The 26,427-nt window shown below is 46.9% G+C and overlaps 1 protein-coding gene across 4 annotated transcripts in view; it reads right to left on the bottom strand.

Moving 5' to 3' along the window:
* LOC110485100 (trinucleotide repeat-containing gene 6C protein) overlaps positions 1-26,411 on the bottom strand; it is a 70,684-nt gene extending 44,273 nt beyond the window's left edge. For all 4 annotated transcript variants that reach the window (XM_036940490.2, XM_036940492.2, XM_036940491.2 and 1 more), the window contains exons 1-4: positions 25,559-26,411; positions 14,532-14,622; positions 12,628-12,649; positions 3,906-4,268 (exon numbers count right to left, since the gene is read on the bottom strand). In XM_036940490.2, coding sequence (XP_036796385.2) covers positions 3,906-4,268; positions 12,628-12,649; positions 14,532-14,585 — 439 coding nt within the window. In that variant the 5' untranslated portion in view covers positions 14,586-14,622; positions 25,559-26,411. The remainder of the gene's footprint in view (positions 1-3,905; positions 4,269-12,627; positions 12,650-14,531; positions 14,623-25,558) is intronic.
* Positions 26,412-26,427: the final 16 nt, after the last annotated feature.

Here is a 26,427-nt window from a genome sequence, read left to right as displayed (position 1 = left end):
AGTCTTTCACATCGCTGTGGAGGAATCTTGGCCCACTCTTCTTTGCAGAATTGTTTACATTCAGCCACATTGGAGGGTTTTTGAGCCACAGCATCTCAGTCGGATTCAAGTCCAGACTTTGACTAGGCCACTCCAAAACCTTCATTTTGTTGTTGTTAAGCCATTCAGGGAGGTGAACTTGCTGGTGTGTTTTGGATCATTGTCCTGCTGCAGAACCCAAGTGTGCTTCAGCTTGAGGTCACAAACTGGTGACCGGACATTCTCCTTCAGGATTTTTTGGTAGAGAGCAGAATTCATGGTTCCATCAATCACAGCAAGTCATCCAGGTCCTGAAGCAGCAAAGCAGCCCCAGACCATCACACTACCACCACCATATTTGACTGTTGGTATGATGTTCTTTTTCTGAAATGCTGTGTTACTTTTACGCCAGATGTAACAGGACACACCTTCCAAAAAGGTTAAACTTTTGTCTTTCCAATCCACAGAATATTCTCCCAAAAGCCTTGGGGATCATCAAGATGTTTTTTGCCAAAAGTGAGACGCGATTGTTATTTCTGGTCAGCAGTGGTTTTCGCCTTGGAACTCTGACATGGATGCCATTTTTGCCTGGTCTCTTTCTTATGGTTGGGTCATGAACACTGACCTCAACTGAGGCAAGTGAGGCCTGCAGTTCTTTAGATGTTGTTGTGGGTTCTTTTGTAAACTCTTGGATGAGTTGTCGCTGCGCTCTTGGGGTAATTTTGGTAGGCCAGCCACTCCTGGGAAGGTTCGCCACCGTTCCAAATTTTCTCCATTTGTGGATAATGGCTCTCACCGTGGTTCGCTGGAGTCCCAAAGCTTTAGAAATGGCTTTGTAATCCTGTTCCTGAATTTGTTTGGATCGCGGCATGATGTCTTGCTTTTTGAGATCTTTTGGCCTACTTCACTTTGTCAGACAGGTTCTACTTAAGTGATTTCTTGATTCAACAGGTCTGGCAGTAATCAGGCCTGGGTGTGGCTTGTGAAATTTAAAACTCTTTCCAGAAAAAAAAAAAAAAAAGCTTTCCAGAAAATGTGATTAACCAGAGTATTCATAATTTTAACAAGGGCAATTTCTTTGTCACATAGGACCACGAAGGTTCGGATAGCTTTTTCCCCTTAATAAATACATGTATTGCGTAAAATCTGCATTGTGTCATCTTTGTGTAATATTACAATTGGTTTGATGAACTGAAACATTGAAGTGTGACAAATGTGAAAGAAAACAAAGAAATCAGGAAGGGGGGCAAATACTTTCACAGCACCTCAACATTCTTCACTTACGTGGCCCTGACAACGATGGCCAAAGGAATAGCCTTACGGCTAAAGCACATTAGGCAGTGATCACTGATGGGAATACCTGGCTGAACAGTCGCCAATGGGACGTGTTACGTATTGGTCTTTATGCGCAGACAAAACAATAGCGTCTGCAACTGGAATCAAAAGAACAAATATGCCACCCCATCCAGGCGTTTGAAGACAAAGCCAAGGGGCCAAATGTGAAGGGCGGCAGGGCCAACGCATGTTAACATCTAGCCAACAGTATTCCTTCTGGCCACATGCTACGTCACCCAGGGGCTTAGGAGACAGAGAGCCATGAATGAACCAGCTGTTGTAGAGGACTGAGTGCGTTTCCCACAGCACGGCTTGCATCTCAGACCCCCACTACAGCACCTGCTATGCTACGAGACGAAGGCCATACAGGCTGCAGCACTCACTGGGCTGTAAGGCCATCAGCTGTTGTATTGGAGAGGGGGTTGTGTCTAATGAGGACCACAATGGAAATAGGCCTATGACTTGTGTTTAAGGTTCACTATGATTTTTAATGCATTGTTGTTCTCTCACTCGAGTCTTGTGCATTTTTAAAATGGTCAGATAAAATTAATTCATTATTGAATTGGTTGATTGTGTTGTGACCATCCAGGCCTAGTGTGTAGCCAGCTGGGCCTGTGGGCAGACAGATGTGAGAGGACTTAACTGGGTCAAGGCAGTAACAGTGGATCTCCTCACTGACTCTTGTCCAGTCACAGCAGGCCTCTTGGGGCTGGAAGCGCCTGTGTCCTCTCTGTACTGTGAACCATGATGACTTCACTAGCAGGGAGGTCAAAGGGAAGCTGACCACAAAAGCAGAGCTCATCTACATACATAGTGTCGCACATTCAGCCTGGGGACAAATTAGATTGGCCCCATGTTTGCATGAATTTTGACCCATGCTGGCAGGAAAAAAAGTTACCTCGTAAACTTGAGTGATGCTCGATGCCGAAATCAAATGCATGCTTCTCAAAACTGCATCCATCCCAAATCTGTATTCCTTACTGTCAATGCCAAAACTAATGCTGTATCTCTTTCTGTAATTGGCAGTAGAGTACAGCTGTAGAAAAAAAAAGCTATTTATGACAAGGCAGACAGAGGGAAGGACAGTCGATCAGAAGCCCCCAGAGACCCCCAGGGACTTAAAGCCTTCCCTAGCTCGGGCCTCTCCTGCCTGGGGCGGTGCTGCGCAGAGGGCCCCTGGGAGAGCTGTCCAGCCAGTCAGTAAAAATAAAAAAAAAGGTTGTCAGACCATCAGTGTGTGCGCTTGAGTGCGTATACACACACTGCATGTGTGTGTGGCAACATTTGTCTGTAATGCCCTGTTTACAGTGATGCTGCAGGCAGCCCCCTCAGAGTAAACATGGGAGTCAGTAATGGAAGACAGCACCACAGAGGGAGGGAGGGGTAGAGGAGTAAAATAAAACAGTATGTGAACAGACACCCGCAGCAAGCCCTTCGTCTCCCTCCGCCTCGTCCTCTAAGTGCCGTACAACAATTCACGGTGGGGTTATCTGCATTTAACACGGAGGTAAACCACGTCAATAAAAGAGAATAGATAGAGGTGTTGGTTGAGCTACCTTCCATTGGGATGTGAAGACCGGTGGTGGTCAGAGAAAAGCTGCAGGGTCAAGGCATAGAAAGGAAGACGGTGGGCTAACACAGTGGTTCCCCAGACAGCTTGCAGAGACAGCACGCCTCCACTGCCTCACTGGAGGAAAAACGATGCTGGAGACATATCTACTCAAGGCTCATATCGTTTGTCCACCTACTCTCTCTCTTTCACCCTAAATTAAAGCCCACTGGCAGGTTTCTCCGCTGTCCACAGACCCGGTCGCTGCGGAGTTAATTATATATATTTTTTTAAAGGTGACTGCGGGCGGTAAAGGTCCCGAGCGCTCTCCAATCGCCACAGCACCTACTCAGTGGCTCAACACCATCACGGCCATTTTTCAATAGGGTCAAGCGAAAGCCTCTCTGCAGTGCACAGAGCCCATGTAGAAACACAGGTGAACCAATGGGTCAGAGTGGAGGAGATTCTCAGAGTAACACACCATCATCAATTCCCTAATGTCAGTGCTCGAGTATAGAGAGAACAGGGGCAGTAACAAAAAGGCTTTTTGGACTGACCCACAGATGGACCCATCATACAGATTTGCAATTCGCTCCATTCTTCCTCAACCTGTTGCAGGGCTCTAACACCGCAAACATTTCTCGCATATGGGCCTAAATATTTGCTGTCGACCTTGAATTTGAATTTCAGCGCACCTAGAACATTTTGGGATTATAGCTTTAATATTTAAAATATTATTCGTAGCGCTCCTAAATGTATTTGTGTGCGCCTACATTTCTTTCAAGTTAAGTGCACACGTGTGCCTTGTAAAGGTCAGCGTAGAGCCCCGTGTTGAACAGCCTCATCCAGCTACCACGATGACCTGCGACACTTCATTTCATGGGACCAATTTAGTAACATCAGCTTCTCTATCAAGTTACACGGAGAAACAGGACACATTCCTACTGGGGAACCAGATCTAGCCAAGGAGCCAAGGGTAAGACGCAATAAGCAGGGAACTGACCTGTGTGGCGCTTGCCTGTGGAGGAAGAAGAAGCAGGGGCACCGGGGGTGAGCGGGTCGGAGGCAGGGGTCACGGTGAGGCTACTCAGGGCTCCGGCTGGCAGTGGCTGGCCCCTCTTCAGTAGCTGCTTGTGCTCCTGCTGGCGGAAACGCGGGGGCACCTCACGGGGCGGGTAGCGGGGGCCTGAGGACGACGACGGAGGCTGAGGCGGGGTCTGCTGCTGTGGAGTTTGCTGGGTGGTAGGGGGGGCGCGCTTCCCATTGGTTCTGACTGAAGAGGACGAGGAGGGGGGGTGTGAGGCCTGGGGCAGGGTCACACAGGTGGTGGGGTGGTGGAGGGGACCGGGGCTGGGCTTAGCTGGCTCTGGAGGAGGACGCAAACACAACACAGGAAGCAAGGTATTAGCTAACGCTGCACAGCACACATCACTAATCCACTGTACTTTACAAGACAACATTGTTGGTTGAATGAGGTTAGTGTTATATCCCTGATCGAGTGCGACATGAACACACTGATCATTTGAACCGATGTTCACAGGTTGAAACATTAAATTACCTCTAACCTTATAATACATATGGCAAGGTTTTAGTCTCAAAAACATTACACCCCAAATATCTGACACCCATATAACATGGATTGAAAACATTTCCCTTATTTACTAAGGAGAAATCAAGCGAAACGTGGTTAGCATTTCCAAAGTAGCGTCTTAGTAATAACCTTCCCTATGAGCTGGCCTGTGCTTGAACACCACCGACAGACAGCCCAGACAACATGAAAGGGCAAGTTCTCTCACACACACACACTCACCTCTGCCTGGCCCTGTGCATTCTTCTGTCTATTAGTTCCCCAGAGAGAACAGCCCTCTAATCAAGCCTTGCCCAGACTGAGTGGTATTAGCAGTCGGTACTAGCAGGACCTACTGGGTCAGCCTACTGTAGCTAAAAGGAGCTTAGCCGAGCCCTCTGGGTGGACAGGCTAAGAGCTATCCGCGAGGGCTGGAGTGGAAAAGGCAGAGAGGCTTACGGAAGCACAGGTGTGTGTGTTTGTATGCGTGCGCGCGCGTGTGTCCCCGCACCAAGGCTTATGGAGCACAAGCGTGTGTGAGCATTAAGCAACTGCATTGGAAAGAGGTTAACACCCTACATATCTGACATGGTATGCTCCCTGTCCATGCTGAGCAGAAGAGCACGGCAGCCATATTGTCTCACAACACTTCCTGACCTCAGTGTTGCACTGAGCTGCTACATCAGTTTGGTGACTGTGAATACTGTTTGTTGTGGTTCTATACTCCCTAGGTGGCTACAGAGGACAATTCATAGGCCGGTTTTAAAAACAACTGGCTGGCAGCTATGCCTCAGGGGAGGAGAAAGAAAAGAGAGAAGACAATCACAGACAGCCAAGAGAGGAGCGGGAGCGCGAGAGAGAAAGCGAAGGGATTGGCACAGGAGAGATGCAGATTAGCAGGCAACAGATTAGCAGGGAACAGATGTCACTCTCCTGGGAACACAGGAGCCACCGTCAGGACTCGTGCCAAGACACGCATACAAATGCACACAATGACATTCGAGGTCATATCAGTCTGACCAATTAGGACAACTGCAGCTTTTCTGTCATTGGTTCATGTTGACCAAGTTGCGGCTCCAGAGAAATCTAACAGGGTGGGACTGTGTAGAATCACACACAAGAACAGTAGAGGACTGATGTGGCTGACTAGCTGTCCTGAGCTACAGCAGCGTTGGGTTAAAGCACTGCAGGCAGGCCCACGTATTCCCTCTGCCTGCCAATGGCCTGTCCCACTGCCAACACCGTTTCTATAAAGAGAGCACCCTCTGCACATGAGCTGTGCAACCCTGTGCCTCTGACACACACACACTCAATATTCTTCAAATACACGCAGACACAACCAGGTTCTCGCGCTCACACAAACTGCATACTGATCAACCTCCCTCTCTGGTCAGAGCTGGACCCTCCAGCAGCAGGAGCTAGCTAGCTGGTTGGGAGTTGAGGCAGGCAGTGGGTGACGCACATATCTGATTCAATTCAGCCCCCGCCTGCCTGACGCAGTCACAGCCAATCAGCAGGCAGGGTGCTGCGTCCTCACAACCCACCCCATCCCTCGGCTCTCTCCCTCTCCTTCGCCCTGCTCCTCTCTCTGCCTCCTACTCTCTCTTGCCTTTCACAATGCCCACCCTCTCCTGTTCCGTTTCTACCTCAGCTCAGCCATTGCATTCTCTCCCTTCAACCTGTCCCTCGCCCTCCCTCCCTTTCTCTGGTGCCCCCCACCCCCCCCGTTCATCCAATTCAGCCTCTCTCATTGTTCACTGCTGCTCTGAATCCATTAGAGGAAGCAGATGGACTGCTGGGCTGTTACTGCTCACACAGAGGCCGGCAGCCTCTCTCACACTATGAATCACAGCTTCTATGACGTAGGGGGGGAGGGTGTGTGGGTGTACGTTGTGAGTGTGGATATCCCACATTATGCGAGTGTGTCGGGGGTTCGGTGTGTGTTCCACTCTATTCTCCAGTAGCCTCTGTTTATGACAACACGGGTGCTTTTACAACACAATGAAATAGCTATTAAAGCACTATGTGGTGTGTGTAAATGATCACAGTTCATCTAGTCTATGATGTGAAATTGCTGTTATTCCAGCCAGCTGGGTAATGTGTAGCCATCTTTGGAATAATCTCGGGAGAGAGTAGGTGTGTGTGTGTGTGTGTGTGCGTACACGAGAGAGTGTGTGGTGAGCATGAGTGGCGGTTACGATGCGATAGGACGTCTCAGCTCAAAACAAAGAGATTGAGCAAAACATTAGTCTTTTCCTTTTTGGGGAAGAGTTCCTTTTTAATCCATAACGGACGCTAAAAGTGCTTTGTGGGAGATTTGAGGCGAGGGGAAACCAAATCCCTTCACTAGGATGAGAGAAAGCCATATTAAAATGCTGTCTAGTCAAGTACCCTAGCACCATCATTTGTGAGATAACATTTTTTTTTTTTTATATATGGGAGATTCACCTGCATATCTGATGGGAGAGATAGCAGGTGATACGTGTGACAATGTCATACACCAAAGACTTGGAGGGGAGATTGAGAGATAGTAGGAACACCCAGAGAGCGAGAGGCACAGTAAAGGTAGAGAATGAAATAGGGAATGAATGGAGAATGAGCGAGTCAGAGAATGGTACACAGAATTAGAGAGCGCAAATGAGTGTGAGAGAGAGATGGGGAGCAAACAAACTGAAATACTAGACCCTTTGGGGTCGCTAAAGCCTTAAAAACACTATTTGACGTTCAAAGGAGAGTCAATTAAATAAACCATTATAATGAGACACACTGTAAATTCCATTAAACCCTCAATGGAGAATCACTCCTAGCCAAACGTGTAATTATGGCCTCCTGTCCCCCACTCTCAATGGTTAATTACACCGAAAGAGGAGAAAAAGCCTGAGCGAAAAGGATGATGGTCAAGAGGGCAGGCCCTGGTGCATAAGGAGCCATTGTGATTGGCTCGGTTATGGAGTGAGCGCGCCTGGCTTTGAAGGGTTCTGGGAATCGCCCAGGTCAGAGGTTAGCTACGTGCTGCCATTGTGTGATGACACATTTTAATACGCGACTGTGTTTACACCGGGGGAGGGCTGTGTGTGGAACACACAAGTGGACTACAGAAGAGGTTTTTCAACCTCCTGTATTGAGTTACACGACTCTCATTGAAAATCAAACGTTATGAGACTTTATGAAAAAGACATCCAAGAAACACGTTGGAAAGACGTGATGTGGCGGAGATTTAACTAAACCATTTGACTGATGAGGTGTATGTGTTTAGTGGCCTTGTTTAATGTGCATACAGGGTAGTTGAGAGAACTGACAGAGAACTGACAGTACTAAAGGTTAAGAGGGGCTATAGATTTTAGTGGTACTGAAGGAGCAGTAGCTTTGAGTTGGGATGGTTGTTTGTTAAGATACACCCAGACAGTGTCTTGTGAGAGTGCAAGGGGGGGGGGGGTGTCTGAGGTTCCATCTGTCAGTAGTAAACCCTGTAGCGGGTCAGAGACACCCCCCCCCCCCCACACACAGACTAAAAAGGCACAGCTTTCCACCCCTCACCCTTCCCTGGGTACTAGGCCATCACCATGGAGATAAGCACTGTTCCCATGCCTAATGCACCTCTGCTCTGTGGGCCTCCTGTGACCCCCCCCCACCCTCGACACACACGCTAATGAGCAGAGGGCTCATCTCAGCAGTGCCGACCCATTCTCTCCACACTTTCTACATGTTTTTGGAGTCTGGTTGATCCATAGAGACTATTCATAGAGATGGCTTGTTAGAATTCACTATGGGTAGATAACACTAAGTTCCACACTTAGATACGATTCAGTCTTCCCTTATCCATACAGTTTATCCAAAGTAGAAGGTTGCCCAAAGACTGATCTAAGGTCAGATGTGTATTTTCTACACCTTATGGTGAGAAGGTAAGCTGATCCTAGATATGCGCACAAGGACAGCTTCCATCCACGTGCCTTAGGAGTCGGGTGTATACCACCGAGCCAATGCTTCCCACGTAGATATGATGAGTCAGTTAATCCTCGTCAACACACAAAAAAAATGGCTGAATGGTGGTTTGGACATGAAAAGGCAGAACCTGAAGCAAAAGACTGCCTCTTCCAGACACACCAGGAAGTCCCTGCACAGCAACACACACCCTCTCCACCATACAAAGACTGCCTCTTCCAGACACACCAGGAAGTCCCTGCACAGCAACACACACCCTCTCCACCATACAAAGACTGCCTCTTCCAGACACACCAGGAAGTCCCGGCACAGCAACACACACCCTCTCCACCATACAAAGAAGCCTCTTCCAGACACACCAGGAAGTCCCTGCACAGCAACACACACCCTCTCCACCATACAAAGACTGCCTCTTCCAGACACACCAGGAAGTCCCGGCACAGCAACACACACCCTCTCCACCATACAAAGAAGCCTCTTCGGTAAACACCATTAACATCAGCAAATACACTTAACTATTAATCTGCCTTTAAATGTGACATGAGCCCTCTCAGCTGTGGTAGAACTGGGGGGGGGTATTGAATTGCCTCTTCTGTCTGCAGCGTGTGAGTGATAATCCAACATGAATACATGCAGAAAATCCCCCCCCCCCATCTCTTTCTCTCTTTGTCCCCTCCCTTCATCCCCCCTCTCTCCACCCCTAATCAAACCCCTCGACTTGACATGCAAGCAAAGAGAAAACAATTATCCTTTGCATCCATAAATCCACGGGACGTAAACCAGGACCCAGTCACTCACTATTAATTTACAGAGTATTTATTAAATGTTGCAGTTCGACACAGGAAGGCGACGGCGCCCCTCCCTCCCACGGGAAAGTCAATTATCCCCCAATTAGATTGTGATTCAAGAAATACGACTAAAACGTGTTGACACAATTAATTGAATGTGAAATCGCAAATTAATCCAATATGCATATTACGATGCGATGTCGTCCGGTTTCCTGTGTGGAAATAATGCAGTTCTCCTGTGGCCGCGGTGACGCCGTGTAAATATGTCAGTCGCCGTGGCAATTGGTGGGTCGCCATGGTAGCAGGGCAGGGGGTGGGGGTCATGGGTAAAGGTGTCCTCATGCTTCCCAGCCGAAAACAGTTCGGAAGAGAACGTGCATATAAATATGACGACATTGACGTTTTGGTAAGGTTATTTTGGGGCAGTTCCATTAACATAATTTTTTTCTTCTTCTAGAGGCAAGCCAAAGTCAGTAGCCGATGTCCACGCCCCTTCGTCGGTGATTGGTCAACAGTAGGGATTCAACGAGAGACAACTCCTTTTCCTGCACATTTCCTCATTGAGAAATACTGCACCAAACATCATGCTTAGATGTAAAAATTGCACAACTAAGAGCTCTCAGATTAATTGTGGCTATTTTAAGGAAGTGTATACTGGCGACAGCGTCTCTAAATGGACAATGCGTACTACTATTGCCGCTTTTTTTCCTCTTTTTCAAGCGAATGTCTTAAGGGAGTATGCAAGCACATTCGCTCGGGTCGCCTAGCCGACTTCGGCTAGCAGCCAGCCGAACTGAAGCATGCCGACGCCTTAATGGGAAATGTAGATGGAAATTTGACACGCATTACATTTAGTTCCTTAACACTTTAAAAAGGCAGGCGCTGATACTCTGATCACACCAGGGCTGGGTAGAGAATGCGTCAGGTGTACCCGGGTATTACTGATGGCTTTCGCTCATGAAATTGCATTTGCATCACTCTGGGCCAGTTCCGTGTATTCTCATAACGTTTTGAATGTGTGTGTTTACGTGTGCATACAGAAAGTTAGTGTGGCAATGGCTTTAAAAGCATATCCTTGCCTGAGAAGTTCCACACTAAGCATTTTCTCCAATTACAGGGGGAACTGGATTGAGAGTGTCCCAGTCCCTGTAGGGATGGGGGGGCATTGTGCATTATTGTATGTGCGCAGCACGATGGGGTTTGATTGTGGGGAATAATCAGCGTTCCCCTGCCCTCCATACTAAGAGGGCTGAGGCGCTCTCATTCTACCCCAACAGGGACAGCCTGGATGGGGGAAGTCTGGTGGCTGGTCCCCCGTCTCACTGGAGCTCCATGGCTAATGGGGGGGGGCACAGGAGTTAATTCCGCAGCGCTTTATCTAATTTTCATACATATGAACGCGCCAGGCAAGATGGATTACCACAAACAAATTGAAACGTGAGAGGAAGGGAGGAGGGAGAGGTGATGAGGCTGGGGGGTGTACAAACTTCTTTGTTCCACGTTATGTTTGAGTGATCATTAATATGGATGAAGAGACATCACAGCTGCATACTGATTTGCCCTCACACACTTAGTGACATGGATGCTAACTGAAGTAAAACAGTCCTATGCTACTTAGAGGGCCCTGCAGCAGATTGCCCTCACACACTTAGTGACATGGATGCTAACTGAAGTAAAACAGTCCTATGCTACTTAGAGGGCCCTGCAGCAGATTGCCCTCACACACTTAGTGACATGGATGCTAACTGAAGTAAAACAGTCCTATGCTACTTAGAGGGCCCTGCAGCGATTGCCCTCACACACTTAGTGACATGGATGCTAACTGAAGTAAAACAGTCCTATGCTACTTAGAGGGCCCTGCAGCAGATTGCCCTCACACACTTAGTGACATGGATGCTAACTGAAGTAAAACAGTCCTATGCTACTTAGAGGGCCCTGCAGCAGATTGCCCTCACACACTTAGTGACATGGATGCTAACTGAAGTAAAACAGTCCTATGCTACTTAGTGGGCCCTGCAGCAGATTGAGTGGAGAACATTTTCTCTCTCTTGCTTACTTTGAAAGTAGGCTATACGGTGTCCATTTATTAGTTTCAGCTCTACAAGTTCCTTTTTGGTCCTATTCTCTGTAGGCTGACGCTTGAACACACTCACCCCACTTCCTTTCTCACTCACTTCCTTCCTTCCTTTCTCACTCACTCCCTCCCTCTCAGATTTTACACCTCTGTCATTTGACTTCAAACTAACCTTCTCAGTCTTTTGAAAGACACCCTCCGTCACCCCTCGGCTTAAAATGGTCCCAACACCAACACCAGACAGAGCAGAGTCTCTTCTCCCCCCCCCCCCCCCCCCAGAGATAATGAGACAGACCTAAATGAGGTCAGAGATCAAGAAAGGGCCATTGACCTCTACACAACGCCAACGGACCAATCCCCAATGGCTATTGGCGAGGGCTGTTAGTTAGCGGTTAGACCGCCTGGTGTGTGTTGGGGCCAATCCCTGGTAACACAAACACACACCTTTTAGAGGGCGAGGTGCTGACCAATGCAACCTGAACAGATGCTCTAATTGGCTTTAGAGTGGACCAAAGCCCTGGCCCCATCTGTCTAATGCCTGCCTGCAGGAGTTTAACACCTACACGCACTAACAACGACCCCCTGGCTTCCTCACACACAATGACACAGATTGTTCACACACGCTAGACTAATTCGTTGGTTAAATACAATAGGAAACGTTTGACGTGGGGGACCAAGTGGAGCAGCAGTCTAAGGCACTGCATCACCACAGATCCTGGTTCGATCCCGGGCCGCATCACAACCGGCAGCGATTGGGAGTCCAATAGGGCGGCGCACAATTGGCCCAGCGTCGTCCGGGTTAGGAGAGGGTTTGGCCGGGGGTAGGCCGCCATTGTAAATACGAATTTGATCTTCATCGACTTGCTTAGTTAAATGGTTAAATTAAATAAAGTAAAGAAACACGCCAAATGGAAACAGACGCAGAAATAGCAAACATACTTCACATACTACCAATGTGAGCACACATGCTGCTGGGACAGCGTGGAACTGTCGCCCCTGGAACTGACTGAACTCCTTACCCTCCCCATTCATCCCCAAACCCACCCTCTCCCCACTGTTAGGAGCTCCCACCTGGGTGCCCGCCTCACAAATCATTGGCCAGCACTGCTGATCTCAGAGGAGTAGTCACTGTGCATCAGTGTGTGTTAGAGGACGCTGGACTGACTCGATAGCTGTAGGTTACAGGGGCCCTGCTACTACACACCCCTTGTCTGTATATATACACACACCTTTATGGCTCATATGACCTCCCTTAATCAGAGCTGATTAGGGCCGTGTGGGTCAATCATTTTCAAGTATAACATTTTTTTTAAAAGCTGTGCGGCTATGAGTGGCAGTTAGGCATTCCACTCACCTTTGGTTTTCAGGTCAGCAGCCTAGAAGACACACAGGGAGAGAGAGGTCAACAGCTGTAAACGTGTTGCTTTTGTTCAATGATTAATGTGGAGCTAGCAAAACGGCATGTCATAAAAGTTTGTCATTAACTAAAACATTAGCGCATTACAGGAAGGAACGCGTGTACTTTTACACAACAGGAAAAGAAACTGTCAAACACACAATCAAAGTGAACATGAGAAATGATGTTCCCAGTAGATCATTACATTGCAGGCTGCCAAATTGGATGCAGCCCACAAATCACAGTCATACAACGAGAATGGCTAAATATCGCAAATGAAAATCAGATTGAAATGAGTTGAAAATGTAGGGATCTGAGACATTGAGACATACAACTGGCAGTAGGGCCTGACTAGCTAGACATGCAAGGTAAAACAGCGTCTTCAAGAGCAAAACAACCCCACCTGGGAAGACGCCTGCTATAAAGTGCCTTGGCATGGCTGCTGGCTAGTGGAAGTGATAATTACAGGCTGTCTAATCTGTCTGAGTGCAAATGTGTATGTTAGCAACTCGATCATATGGGATTTTTGGGTCCGATTCTTGCGAGGCAAAAGGTCACCGATTACCGATATACGTTCCAATGTTTTTTTTTTTTTTTTTTTAGGAGGTGGAATGAAATGGGTTTTTTTTATACAGATACTCTAAATCATTTATTAACGAAATATTAAAATTAACATTATTAAAATGCTGAAGCACCACAAGCACATTAATAAAAAAAGACTGAAAGTTCCTAATGTCGCCACTAGATGTCAGCATTTGAATTGAGTCGATTCCCTACAGTGCTTTACAACAGATAAGTAAAGAAACACTATGGCAACCTTGCAAAGCACACGCTAGCTATACATCATTAAAAAATAAAATCTTACTGAAACCATAATGTGAATTATACTGTTATTCAATACAAAAATGTATGTATTTGGCTAAATATTTCAACTGCAGATGGCATGCGCTGATGACTGAAAATGTTCATGCAGGAAAATGCTTGCCGCACTGGTTTTAGTCACACGCGTTCACGGATATCTCACGCATTAGTCAGTGTTCACTTTGACGTCAGTCCAGTGTTTGCGCATATGTAGCACAGATTGCTAGCTAGAGGAACTACATAAGTAGCACAGACTGCTAGCTAGGCTAACTACCGTGCTGGCTAGCTAGCCAAGTGAGCATACGATGAGGACAGGGCTCCTTGCTTGGTAAAGGGTACCTTTGATTATTTACTCATTGAAATACGCTGTCGCTGGCTGTGGAAAGCCATCATGCCCACTCTCTCGCGTCCTGGCTTGAAGGATGTTCAAGGAGCAGCTCTTAGAGCGCCCTCTTCGGGCAAACATTGAAAACGTATTTGTTCATTCTACGTATATAATATCAGCGCATTTGTCTGTAAAAAGGCTAATAAATCGCCCAATAATATCGGTCACCCTGATTTATCTGTCGGTCTCTAGTGTATGTTTGTGCATATCATTGTGTTTTTATATGCCTGTGTGTACAATTGTATGAATGTGTGTGAATGGCGTGTGTCTATGTGCGACAGCAACATCTCCTTGGTTACCAGAGCCAGGCTAGTGTTTCCAACAGAGCAGTAGCTACTGTGCCAGCTCTAATCTGTCTTTAAATATAGTCCATACACCTGGCAGTGAGCTGCCTACAGGGTTACGGGCTCTAGGATAATCCACGAGGATAAACTAGCGAGGTACTCCCACACTCAGTCATATATGGACTATACTGAACACACCTACCTGGGGAACAGAGGTGAATGAAGGAGAGGGGGGAGGGAGAAGGTGTAGACTGATGGAGAAATTTTTCAGAAGGAGGTACTCGATTTGAGGAGACAGCGAGACAGAGACAGACTTAAAACACACAACTCACCTGTTTCTGAGCAGCTTCCTTCTTGGTCTTGTCTTGCTTTTTATTTTCTTCCATCAAATGGTTCTCTTCTCGTGTTGTTAGCGTCTCTCAGCTGCAAACAGAAAGGGAGAGGTTTTCAGAACAGGGCTGAGAGGAGCAGCAGGCTTTACGTTCAGAAACCTAGCGCTACAATTCCCCATTCATCTGCTTAGAGGTCAATGTCAGAGCTAGCAAACTTTTTCCAGAGAAGACCTTCAGACGCCAAGCACATTCAGCATTTCAGAAGTAACACATTGAGTTGCTTCTTAAATGCAATTTCCTTCATGGCCAGAGATAGATTGGGGGTGGGGAACAGAGAGACACCCAGAAACTGACAGAGGGAGAAATGGGAGGAAAGAATGAGAAAAGAACAAACTCAAAGCCTTTCCCAACGTCTGTCTCCAGTGGTCTGCCAGGCAGCCAAAGGAGAGATCAGATAGCTGGAGAGCCTGCGAGAGAAAGTGGTTTATTTAAGCCTTTATTTGTTTTGGCTGAAGTTTGGTGACGGTTCCTGGAAACTATTAAAGGTATGAAGAGAGGACTGGGGGAGCCTGTGTGTGTGTGTGTGTGTGTGTGTGTGTACGTACGTGTGTTTGTGTGTCTAAAGCCTGCTAATGCAGGTTAGCCATTCCAATCTGGTCAGTGTTGCCAGCTAAGTAAGAGCCACTCACAGTGGACATTCTGGTTATTATCTGGTCAATGGGGAAACTCAAGTGTGGTCAATACTAGACAGCTTCCAACTGCCTGGCTGTTCCTCTCACTGCAAATCCAGCAAGCTATCGTGGGACTCTGGGATCTCACTGTACTCTTCAACTCCCTCCACACACACAATCGGCCATTGTGCTCTGTCCTCAGCAATACGAAGGGCATAAACATTTTTTTTTTATCAGTGCCTGAGTGACTGACACACACAGGAGCTGACCGGAGTTCCTCCAGCCTCAGACAAAGTGTCTGCAGACAGTGTCCATAGGGGCCTGCATATGAATACATTGATGAATTATCATAATAATGAACGGAGAGTAATGACAGGCCCGTCTCCCGGTGTGTTGCCTGTTGGTAGGGGAATGGAACTGTCAATCAAAGCGACAGGCAGAGGCAGGCTAAGAGTGAGTAATGGTGGGGAGGAATGTCCTCAGGGACAGCCATGTTCTGACACAGAGAGAGTGAGGGGCCTGTTGCCTCAAGTTAAGGGCAACCAGTGAACAAACACCATTGTAAATACAACTTGTTTATTTATTTTCCCATTTGTACATCATTACAACACCGTATATAGACATATGGCATCTGAAATGTCTATTCTTTTGGAACTGTAATGTCTAATGTTTACAGTAATGTTTACTGTAAATATGTTATCGTTTATTTCACTTTTGTTTATTATCTATTTCACTTGCTTTGGCAATGTACACATGTTTCCCCATGCCAATAAAGCCCCTTAAATGAAATGGAGAGAGTGCAAGAGAGGGAGACAGACAAGAGATTGCGAGAGAAAGAAATTGGCAGGCATGGCCATTAACAACTGTCAATCTACAGTACAGCTAGTGCACTGCTTAACAGTAGGGAATACTGAAAGAGGACGAATACAGCTGTAATGACTGGGGGAGGACAGTACAACTCACTATCAAACACCTATTCATTTTTAGGGGGAACTGTGTGTGGTGCACTAGTATCTAATCAGGCAGAAAGGCTGGTTGGTTCTCTGCCTGGTAATAAGTAGAAGCTCAATAGTGTCTCCTCTCTCAGATCTGCCTATTAACCAGACCAGCGCTCCTGCAGGGTGCTAACAATCCAACAACCCCATAGGCTACCACTCCCCCTTCACCCGCCCCCTACTACCCCCTCGACCAATCACAACGCCCCAGTCAAACTGGCATCTCACCCCACCATCCCCCCTGCTCTGATATTCCTTGGCACCAGTCCAAAAAGTAGGAGGGGGGGGTAGGCTAGCTGGCACTGTTCTGAATGTTGAAATCACCCTCAGAATAGAAAGGGGTGAAAGGAGGGGGAAGGGGACATTGGATCGGGACATAAAAATATCCGGCGGAACCCTTTTAAGTGCTGGAATTTTCAGAAAGAGAGCCTCCGACTCAGTCCATCTACTGCTTCGTGACTACTAGCCTACCGCCGTCCTAGCTGTTGTTAACATGGGATCTCCCATACAGTCCATCTACTGCTTCGTGACTACTAGCCTACCGCCGTCCTAGCTGTTGTTAACATGGGATCTCCCATACAGTCCATCTACTGCTTCGTGACTACTAGCCTACCGCCGTCCTAGCTGTTGTTAACATGGGATCCCCCATACAGTCCATCTACTGCTTCGTGACTACTAGCCTACCGCCGTCCTAGCTGTTGTTAACATGGGATCCCCCATACAGCCCATCTGGTCGTCCCATGACGGAGGAGACGGAAGCGGGGGAAGGGTTATGACAATAATAGTACACCACTCGTATTTACTTATTGACCTCACATCCCTAGAAAATACACGGTTAAGGAAACGGATAAAGGACGGCAGACGGTCTATTTTGGTAGCAGGCTAGTAGAGGTTGACCTAACACACCACGCTGTACAGTACAACCACCTGGCTGGTCCTGTATCCAAGATCATAACAAGCCATTGTTCACTGCTGTGCCCCACTCATCCATAGGAGCAGCATTGGAAATCGAAACCTAATTTATTGATGTGCAGCCTATATTTTGGATAATTACTACAGGACTCGTCTGTAAAAGAGACCGTGGTCTCAGCATGACTTCCTGTCAAAATAAAAGGTTACATAAAACATTTAGCTTATGTAGGCTATTCCCAAAATATCATGTCACAGATATCCATTTCTGCACCGCAGCACAGACCAAATGAAAATCATTCATTGTTATTGTGCCGAATGTCCACTAATGTCCGTCATAGAAATAGATTCAATAGAACAGGCATCCCCATTCAAGTCAATGTTCTACTCGTCTGGTCTGAGCCAGAGATTTAACATGACAGCACAGTGCCAGTGCTCTGTCCCTAACAGAGTCTTAGTGTTGTAACTGTCTCACACTAAACCCAAAGTAGTTGACGTTCAATCTAAATCCTAGAAAGCACAGTACAATTTGAAGACTTAACTAGCAGCTGGGCCTAATCCGAGAAGAGCCAAAAAAGCAGCATAATTGTGCCGACTAAGACAGAGACAGCACTGTCGTCAGCTACTACGCTGAAGCAACTGCTCTGTCTGCCCCAGGAGTTCCTCCTCACAGGAGTTCCCTCCAGAGACAGGACAGAGTCACAAGGGGTGGTGGTGAGCATGGTGCCCTGCTTCTCACTTCTAATTACCCTCAAGGGAGCCAGGTGAGGAAGAAAACGAGAAAAGCAAAAGGGGATGAGAGAATGAAAAGTGAGAAAGAGAAATGTACAGTATAGATGATCAAATAGCATAGTTGTCCAATGACAGAACAAGATAGAGAGATAGCAATGCAGACAGAGGGGGCACCAGTTCAGGGGAAATGAAAGGCAGTGTGACTGTGCCCTTCTGTCCCCACTGAGCTGCTGACACAGTCACCCCCAGAGTCAGGCTGACACGTTGGGTTGGCTGGGGATCAAGTTACACCTGCCTGGCAGAGGCACCCCACACAGCGAGCGACAAGCTGACATACTCTGGTGAAGCAGCGCTCTCTGAACCTGCCTGGCACTCCAGTCTAGTAAGTCTATACAGTGTCATATGCCTGTGTTGGATACTGTGGAAGACCTATAGCCTAGATACATGTATATCGCCCTTCCCCATGTTTTCGGATTACACTCTTCGCCTATACAGATGGATTTGTTGTGCCGCTTTATAGCACACGTCTAACAATTGTGTATGGATAAAAATAGTAGCCGAGTTGAGCATTCAAGGGCGTCGCATTGCAAAGGTCTCCTTCCATCTGTGTGCCGCATATAAACTCTGCATGACCAGAATCAAAGCAGACAGAAAGCATAACAGGGAGGAAAGACTTATATGGTCTGTGAGGATCCTGCTACACAAAAATAGCAGCGCTTGTTAAGAGGGATTAACTGGTGTGTGTGTGTGTGTGTGTGTGTGTGTGTGTGTGTGTGTGTGTGAGAGAGAGAGAGAGAGAGAGGGGCACAGCGGCACAGGGAGTCTGAGACATGTTCACAGAGAGATGCGGGAGCTGCTGCTCACACTGGGGAGGAGGAGAGGAAAACTGGAGGATGAAAAGACAGGCAGAGCAACACCAATTAAGAACGACAGCCGTCGGGAGAGGGCGATAGGAGGAGAAGAAGAGAGCAGAGAGGGAGATAGGAGAAGAAGAGAGCAGACAGGGAGAGGGAGATGGGAGAAGAAGAGAGCAGACAGGGAGAGAGGAGAGCATCTGTGAAGGGAGAGCAAAAGCTCACTGTGGAGCAGAGGAAAAACACAGCAAGATAGAGGAAGGCGAGAAAGAGAGATATGGAGAAAAGAGAAGCTTAATTATATCCACGCACCTTGGGTGAGCAAGCAAGGAGAGCCTGAGGAGAAGAGGGGGCGAGAGAGTGCGTGCGAGAGAGTGCGTGCGAGAGAGAGAGTGAGAGAGAGAGCGAGAGAGAGCGAGAGAGAGCGAGAGAGAGCGAGAGAGAGCGAGAGAGAGCGAGAGAGAGCGAGAGAGAGCGAGAGAGAGCGAGAGAGAGCGAGAGAGAGCGAGAGAGAGCGAGAGAGAGCGAGAGAGAGCGAGAGAGAGCGCGAGAGAGAGCGAGAGAGAGCGAGAGAGAGAGCGAGAGAGAGAGAGCGCCCGGCTCAGGCTGTAGGGCAGTGTGCAGAGCAGAACTAGACGCCCCTGACACAGAGACAAGGTTGCCACGATGCCGCAAGGCAAACAGTGCTGCGGCGTGCTCCGGAGCCCTTCCGGCTAACACTGCCACTGCATGAACGAACAACGGAGCAAAGCCATGGAGGATGAGGAAGGGAAGAGAGGGGGGGTGAAGCCATTTCCTTTTGCTTTCCTGCAGCCAGGCATTAGGAAAGCCACAGCTCTCCTGAGCCCTTTCACATGGCCATTATCCAGGGCGGCTACCCACAACCTGGCTGGAGAGTAGTAAATAAACAGCCACCATTAAAGGCTGAGGAGACTAGCGTAGTCTTAGGCTGTGTCCAAACTGGCACCCCATTCCCTATATAGTGCACTGCTTTTGGCCAGAGCCCCTACTCCCTATAAAGTGCACAGCTTTTGACCAGCTCTGGCACGAGCCTTCGTTTAGTCCGGCTTACACTTCTAAATGAACCCATTGCTTCTTGAGAAATATACTTAGAAATGTCTCATGCCCGTAGTTTAACTGTCGTACCACATCAGAACCAAAATTAAGCTTGTTTTAATTCAATGTTTGTAAACAAAGTAAATGTAAACACTATTTAGCCTCAAAACATGCATATAAAAAAGGTACATTTTGAAGTCATGGGTGGTCAGTCCTTGCATCCATAGCTCTGTCTATGAATTTGAGGGTGGTTACATTTCTCCAGCCCCATCCCTCAGATTTTTACAGAAACAGGGGTGGGGAGTTGGCTTTGTTATTGTTTCAACGGCTCATTGCGGCTTTAATGCTGATGGACGGGAAAACGCGCCTGTAAATTCCCCAACGGAAGTAATAAAAACAGTGTGTCAATCTCAGTTTTGGAGCATTCTGCTCATTCCAGGCACCAGTGCCCTGCTGCTTTAAAGCCAGGTGGAGATCAGCATGTGGAAATATGCCGCCTGCCCTTATGAGTGGGAACAAACAGCTATCTCAACTATGCTGCTGGGCTGACTCAATGAATGGAAAAGAGGGGGGTGGTTTTCATACTCTTGGTTGCTGGCTGCCGGCGAGAGCCCAATGGAAAGCTAAGAATAAAATTCCTTTGAAGTTTTCTTTTAGAAATGATTAGACGTCAATGTCTTCGCTAGCTGCTTCCTCGCCAAGTCAACAGGGAACTTATGTTCTGGCAGTTCATTAGGTAAAGAACTCCAACTTTAAGTTGATAAAAAGCTTCTGTTGTGCCAAAGGCATATAGACTAGACTATCGGGGATACTGCAGTGTATAGAGAAGGCATGGGGAGTCCGTCAGTTTCTAGACTTTTATTATTTTATTTATTTAACTAGACAAGTCCGTGAAGAATAAATTCTTATTTGCGATGACGGCCTACTCGGGCCAGGCCCTCCCCTAACCCGCACGACGCTGGGCCAATTATGTGCCACCCTATGGGACTCTCGATCACGGTCGGTTGTGATACAGCCTGGGATCGAACCAGGATCTGCAGAGCCGCCTTAGACCACTGCGCCACTCGGGAGCCTAAAGGACAAGGCTGTCAATGGCTGTGTTAAGACAGGCAGGCCAATTCTAATATTTTTCCCCACTAATTGGTCTTTTCAGATCAGATCTTTTTCGAAGCTGATCCGTTTGGTCAGAAGGAGAGAAAAAATATCAGAATTGGGCTGCCTGTCTAAAAGCAGCCAGAGAAATGTGGATTGTGGACCGTGACGCCGACAATAAGGAAAAGTACCCTAGTACTTTTTTCTTAGGCTGAGAAGAGTTACATGACCATAACGGTAATTGAGAAAAGCTCTTAGTAGAGCACTGTACTCTGTACTCTGTACCTCAGCTGGGTTGACAAGCCACATAGGCCACTGGAGAGGTGAGAGAAAAGTGGGTCTATTTGTGAGACAGTCATTCTACTGCAACTCAAGATAGAGTGGAACATTGGCTGGTTGACAACAGTGCTGGAGCAACCTTAACCTTAACTTCAGCTTTTGTTAATGATATGTTGTTTTTATTACTTCATCAAGATAACTATACAGATCAAGATGTTTATCAGGACCAAGACGAATGTAAACTAAAGCTGCAAAGCGAAGACTAGTATCTACTAACTAGGCATTGGACTGCCTTGTTCCAGTACTACTATAGTCTAATAAAACTGTCAAAGCCTTGAGGACTCAGTGAAATGAAACCGACAGAAGAAAAAGGCAAACAGTTGGTCTCCTGAATGGAGCCAGTTGACTACATTCCCTCAAGGTTGCTCTGACATTGACTGTCTGCCTTTCATTGCTGCCAACCACAGCAGAGAGACAGGATCTGTCGAAATAAAAAAAAGCAGAAAGCACAACAGTCTGAGAAAGAGGAAAAATAACATAGCTCAGATCTGATGTGTTTGAAAGATGCTGCGAGGAGACAGACAGACGGGGGGGGGGGGGGGGGGTCTGTTAACTTACTAATGCCTTCACGGCTGACAAGATGGATGGGAATTTAGCTAATGTGCAATAGGACAAAGAGGCCATCTTATCAAGGTACTGAAGTTACCCCATAAGTAGCTTATTGCAAAAGCTGTTTGTCATTTAGTGCCGTGTTCTACTCATGGAAATCTATGAAGTATTGGAAGAGGCTGAGAAAAACAGCCGAGGTGCATGTAGGCTAAAAACAAACAGACTCCAACTGGAAATGCAAGCCAATGTTGAAATATTTTGCCATTCAAAAGTGAAGTGAACAAACAAGACTTAATTGCCATGTGCGCTAAAGCACTCAACACTATGCAGTCTAACTATGCCAAGTATGAATGCCATTCATGTCACTGGGCTGATTCAGACAAGCATCAATGAAGATGCAGGTGGGGATTTGACAGGTATGTTCAAAATAAACAAAGTCTCAACCTAACCTGGAAAAGCCTTAGCACACACAAGACTTATCCCACAGCATGTAGCCTAATATAACTTAAGTTATCAACATAACTGCAAACAAACATGGGCTATCCCAAATGTAAGTTGTCATTACATTGTCTAATAGTCTGACAGAAACAGTACGCTCAGTCCAGCTTCTCTCTGCCCTCTACATGTGATGATGCCCCTCTGCCTCACGTCTCTCCAATTAGCCAACATAACAGGGAGGGGGAGAGGGAGGCCCCCACCAGCCCCAGCCTCGAAACCGACTGGACATTCCCCTAGATCGCTGCCAGACACAGTTCCTGCCTGGGCTCCCTCCCCCCTCCCCCATTCTTGTGCCCCTGCCAGGCCCTCCCCTCTCACATGGACCAGACGAGCGCAGGCAGGCTGCACCATGGTTAGTTAGTAAGTTACAGCCTTCTACATTAGGGGTCCTGGCCGATCGACCTCACCCACCCCATCCACATAAGCAACGGTTATGGCAATGGGGTCCTTGAGGGAAGAGTTTCCATTTCCCACTTTCAACCTCTCCTGGCCTCACACACAAGAGGCCGACTCCCCTTGAAGTAATGACATATTGATTGTGTTTACTTTCGAGGAAGACTGCCTTTGTAGGAACTTACAAGTGTTGGCAGGAAAGGAACTAAACTAGCCACCACCGTCCACCCCATTGAAAGATCTTCAATTCATTCCAATTTTGATTACATTACACCAGTCAGACAACAGCTGTTTGGCTCAAGCTTTACCCCGGGACTTATAAAGAACACCTGTGTGCTATAGGATAATGGGTTTGGCAGAAGCCTTCTTTGAATTAAGTTGATTTCACTGTTGACGCCCCTCTACCGCCAGCCCCTGACCAGCCTCAGCCATGACGACCCCTTGGCACAAAGAGAGAGCATGTTATCCATCAGGCCTGTGTGTTTTTTTTTATTTAAAAAGGCTCGTAATCGCCAGGCGTAGTATTGCAGCGGTGCGCGGAAGCCTGGGCGAGACTGAGATCAGTGTGGGATCTGGATGGATAGACTGAGGCAAATGGCACCCCGTGGGTTTGCCTACTCTGCTCATGACGTTTTGTCTGCAAGGCTGTTGAGGACATCGACGGAGAATCCAAAGCGGCTTGTATTTTTACATCCGCCTCAGGCAGCCTTCACTCTAATTTCAAACAAATGATCCTTCTGAACAGGAGATAAGGGTTTTGGTGTAGTGTTGCTAGGCAGCCATCCCTCGGCTCCTTTACAAGGCTCTAATCAAAACAAACGTGTTGTAATCAGTCTGGTAATGAAACAGCTCCCTCTCCAGTTCCATGCACATTTCATTCCCTAAGCACAGCTCTACACTGCTTTATAACATCTACCAGAATAGTCAAGTCAAATAGTTTAATAAAATAATGCTTTTTTCCTGGAAAAAAAAACACATTGTGTAACTGAAGGTCGAAATAACACCTGTAGGTTACAGGAACGTCATAAGTAGCCAACATCCTCATTAAGACAACATGCCCAGTCAGTCCCTAGACTGCCCCTTCCTTCCCCATTGCCCTATCACCTGCTGTTGTCTGGAGAGGGTAATGGTGTCCACATGCTTCCAATCACAAACAGTTTGTGCATGCATACATGATGACAATTGAGACTTTTCTCGTTTTGGTCTTCTGCAAGGGTTTTTCCCGGCTGTTCGCAGAGCTGAAGTCTACGCCCCTTCGACCGGTCAACAGTAGGGATTCTTCAATTAAGTGTTTGTTGTCCATAAACGATGTGTGGTGCAGTATTTTCTCAAAAACACACTTGAGAAATACTGCACCAAACATCTTAGATGTCAAATTGCGTGACTAAGATCTCCTTGGCAAAAACATCAACATTTGTTGAGTTATCCTAGATAACATTCAGACTATTTTGAGGAATGTATACTGTTACGGCATCTCCAGAGGGACAAAGTACCATTTCAGCCTTTTTAAAATGTTCAAGTGAAGGTCATTTAAGAGAGTATGCGAGCACACTCGTTCGGCCAGCTGAACCAAAGCATGCAGAAACCTTAAGCCACCAAACAGTATGGCAACCGACTTAACAACACCCCCCCCCCCCCCCCCCCCCCACCCCCCACACACAGACCCTTTTCACTTCCACTGAGTGCTTACAGACCCCTAAAACGTCAACAATTTTCCCATCCCCTCCCCCATGAATGCCCAGGGGGGTTGAACAGGGGTGGTGAGGGAGAGAAAGGTTGCTGGGGTGTAGGGTTCGGTTTGGGGGCTGTCAGTTGGGCTAGGGCGTTGCAGGGAGGAATCTTCACAAACTGATTAAGAACTGCAGCGCGTTAACCAATTGGCAGCCAGAGCCTTCAGATTGACATGAAATGGTCACACTCCTCCCGGTAAGCACGTTAAGCATTCTATATACCCACCATGTCCCCCACTCCCCGGTCGCTATGCATTTCATTATTGCCCCACTGGTGCGTGAAGACTGAGATAAGATGGGTGGTGGAGGCGAAAGGATCTACTCCAGCACCTTGGAATGGAAGGATGCATAGGGATAGTAGGGGGAAAGCGATCAATCACAACTCATATCTTCCTCTACTGTATGAAAAGGGGGTAGTGATGTCTAACAAATAAACAAACACTGCACAGTGCAGTCCACATTATTGTAGCAATTTGAAGGAATGGAATCAACAGAGGAATAATGAACGTCTCAAATATGACGGTGTGTGGGGGTATGCCTTTTGCCTATATTCCAGGATGAATATGACACAGTCAACTGACTTATTTCACATGGAAAGTATTCCCAAAATCTGCGCTTTTCCTACAACAATTGTATTCGCTCGAATGAGGACAGCCAGTCCATTCCAGTGCCATTTCAACCCGCGCTAAACTGACCGTTAATTAGATGATATAACCTGCCTCTGGTGCTCCTGATTTGCGATTCTGAAAACAAAACTCTCGTGCATTTCCATCCAAACCAATGGATAAATCATGGTGTGTTTTAGAGAAGGCAACCACTGTCAATAATAGCTAACGTTACTAACGAGTTCTCATCAAATTCTTTATAACCGTGCAACTAAGCCGATCAGCAATGCACGCTACCCTTGTAGTTATATTTAAAGCTTCAGCTTGTTGGCATCAAGTCTTATCAGCCTAGCTACTATCATTGACATTGGCTCGTTGACTGTAAAGCAAAATAATATAGATGACATTACCCTTTCCCATAACGTATTGCTTGCTACAAGTCATCAGCTAATATAAGTTAGTAAATAAAAGCAACGTAACTATGAAACCTGGAAGAGTAGAACACTAACGGTAGTGTTAGTCCTCGAGTCACATAATAATAGAACACAATGTGGCCGCTTGTCAAACAAGCTGTGGTTTTGGATATCAATAAAGTATTAATTACCTTGCGTAATCACACGTTGAGCTTTGGCAGCTTTCAATACAAAGTCGGTGCATGGCAGAAGATGATGCAGAAAAGCATTCTGCTGTGCGTTTACCCGAAAAAAAATACCCGTAAATGACAAATCAGGAATTCAGTCTTCGCAGTTATCCAGCTAGCTAGCATTAGCCAACGTCAGCTCTCCTGCTGCATGGGGCTTACTGACTGACTGGATAACAGTTAGAGCAGCTTCATAACAAAAAATACCGAGATCGATACTTGACAAACACACAGCAAGAACTTTGTATTTTAGCGCAACGCTGTACTAAAAGGACAATTTTCGCAACACAAAACAATGCTAAACGTCAAAAGTATCACGTTATAGAAAAAAAGATCGAAAAAGCAGCTAAACGAAAAAGCAACAGAAACAATTCGACTCAAAAAGTAGCGGAGTTAATGTTAGCTAGTTGGCATTAGTCATCGACTGTTGTAAGGAGTCATTTGCAAATGAAAGAAAACAGGCAGATTTCAGTAAATTGTCGACGAAAATTGCTAGCTAGCTAGCCAACTTGGGTTAAAGTGCAAAATGAAATAAGTTGTGTTTAGGCCGCTAGCTGAGGAGCTAGCAGGTTAGCAACAACATCTGACCGACGACCTTGCTACTACGAATGCAAATTGAAAAACGAATCCAAGAAAATACATTCGCGAAAAATCCAAGTGTAGGAGTGGACAGTCATAATGCGTTCAGTGAGCTCTCGTTGACAGCGTTCTTGCAGCCATTTTGTTCAAACTAAGACCGCTCGCTCTTCTCCTCTGAGCAGAAATAATGTAGGAAGTGGCCCCCATGCCCAAGCAGCCAATCCACGTGATCTCCCACTAACAACACAGCATGA

This window comes from Oncorhynchus mykiss, chromosome 13 (genome assembly GCF_057628025.1).
Source record: "Oncorhynchus mykiss isolate SJ-2025 chromosome 13, ASM5762802v1, whole genome shotgun sequence".
NCBI lineage: Eukaryota > Metazoa > Chordata > Actinopteri > Salmoniformes > Salmonidae > Oncorhynchus > Oncorhynchus mykiss.
Note: the sequence above shows the minus strand (reverse complement) of the source record. Positions and strands in the feature narration are given on the sequence as shown.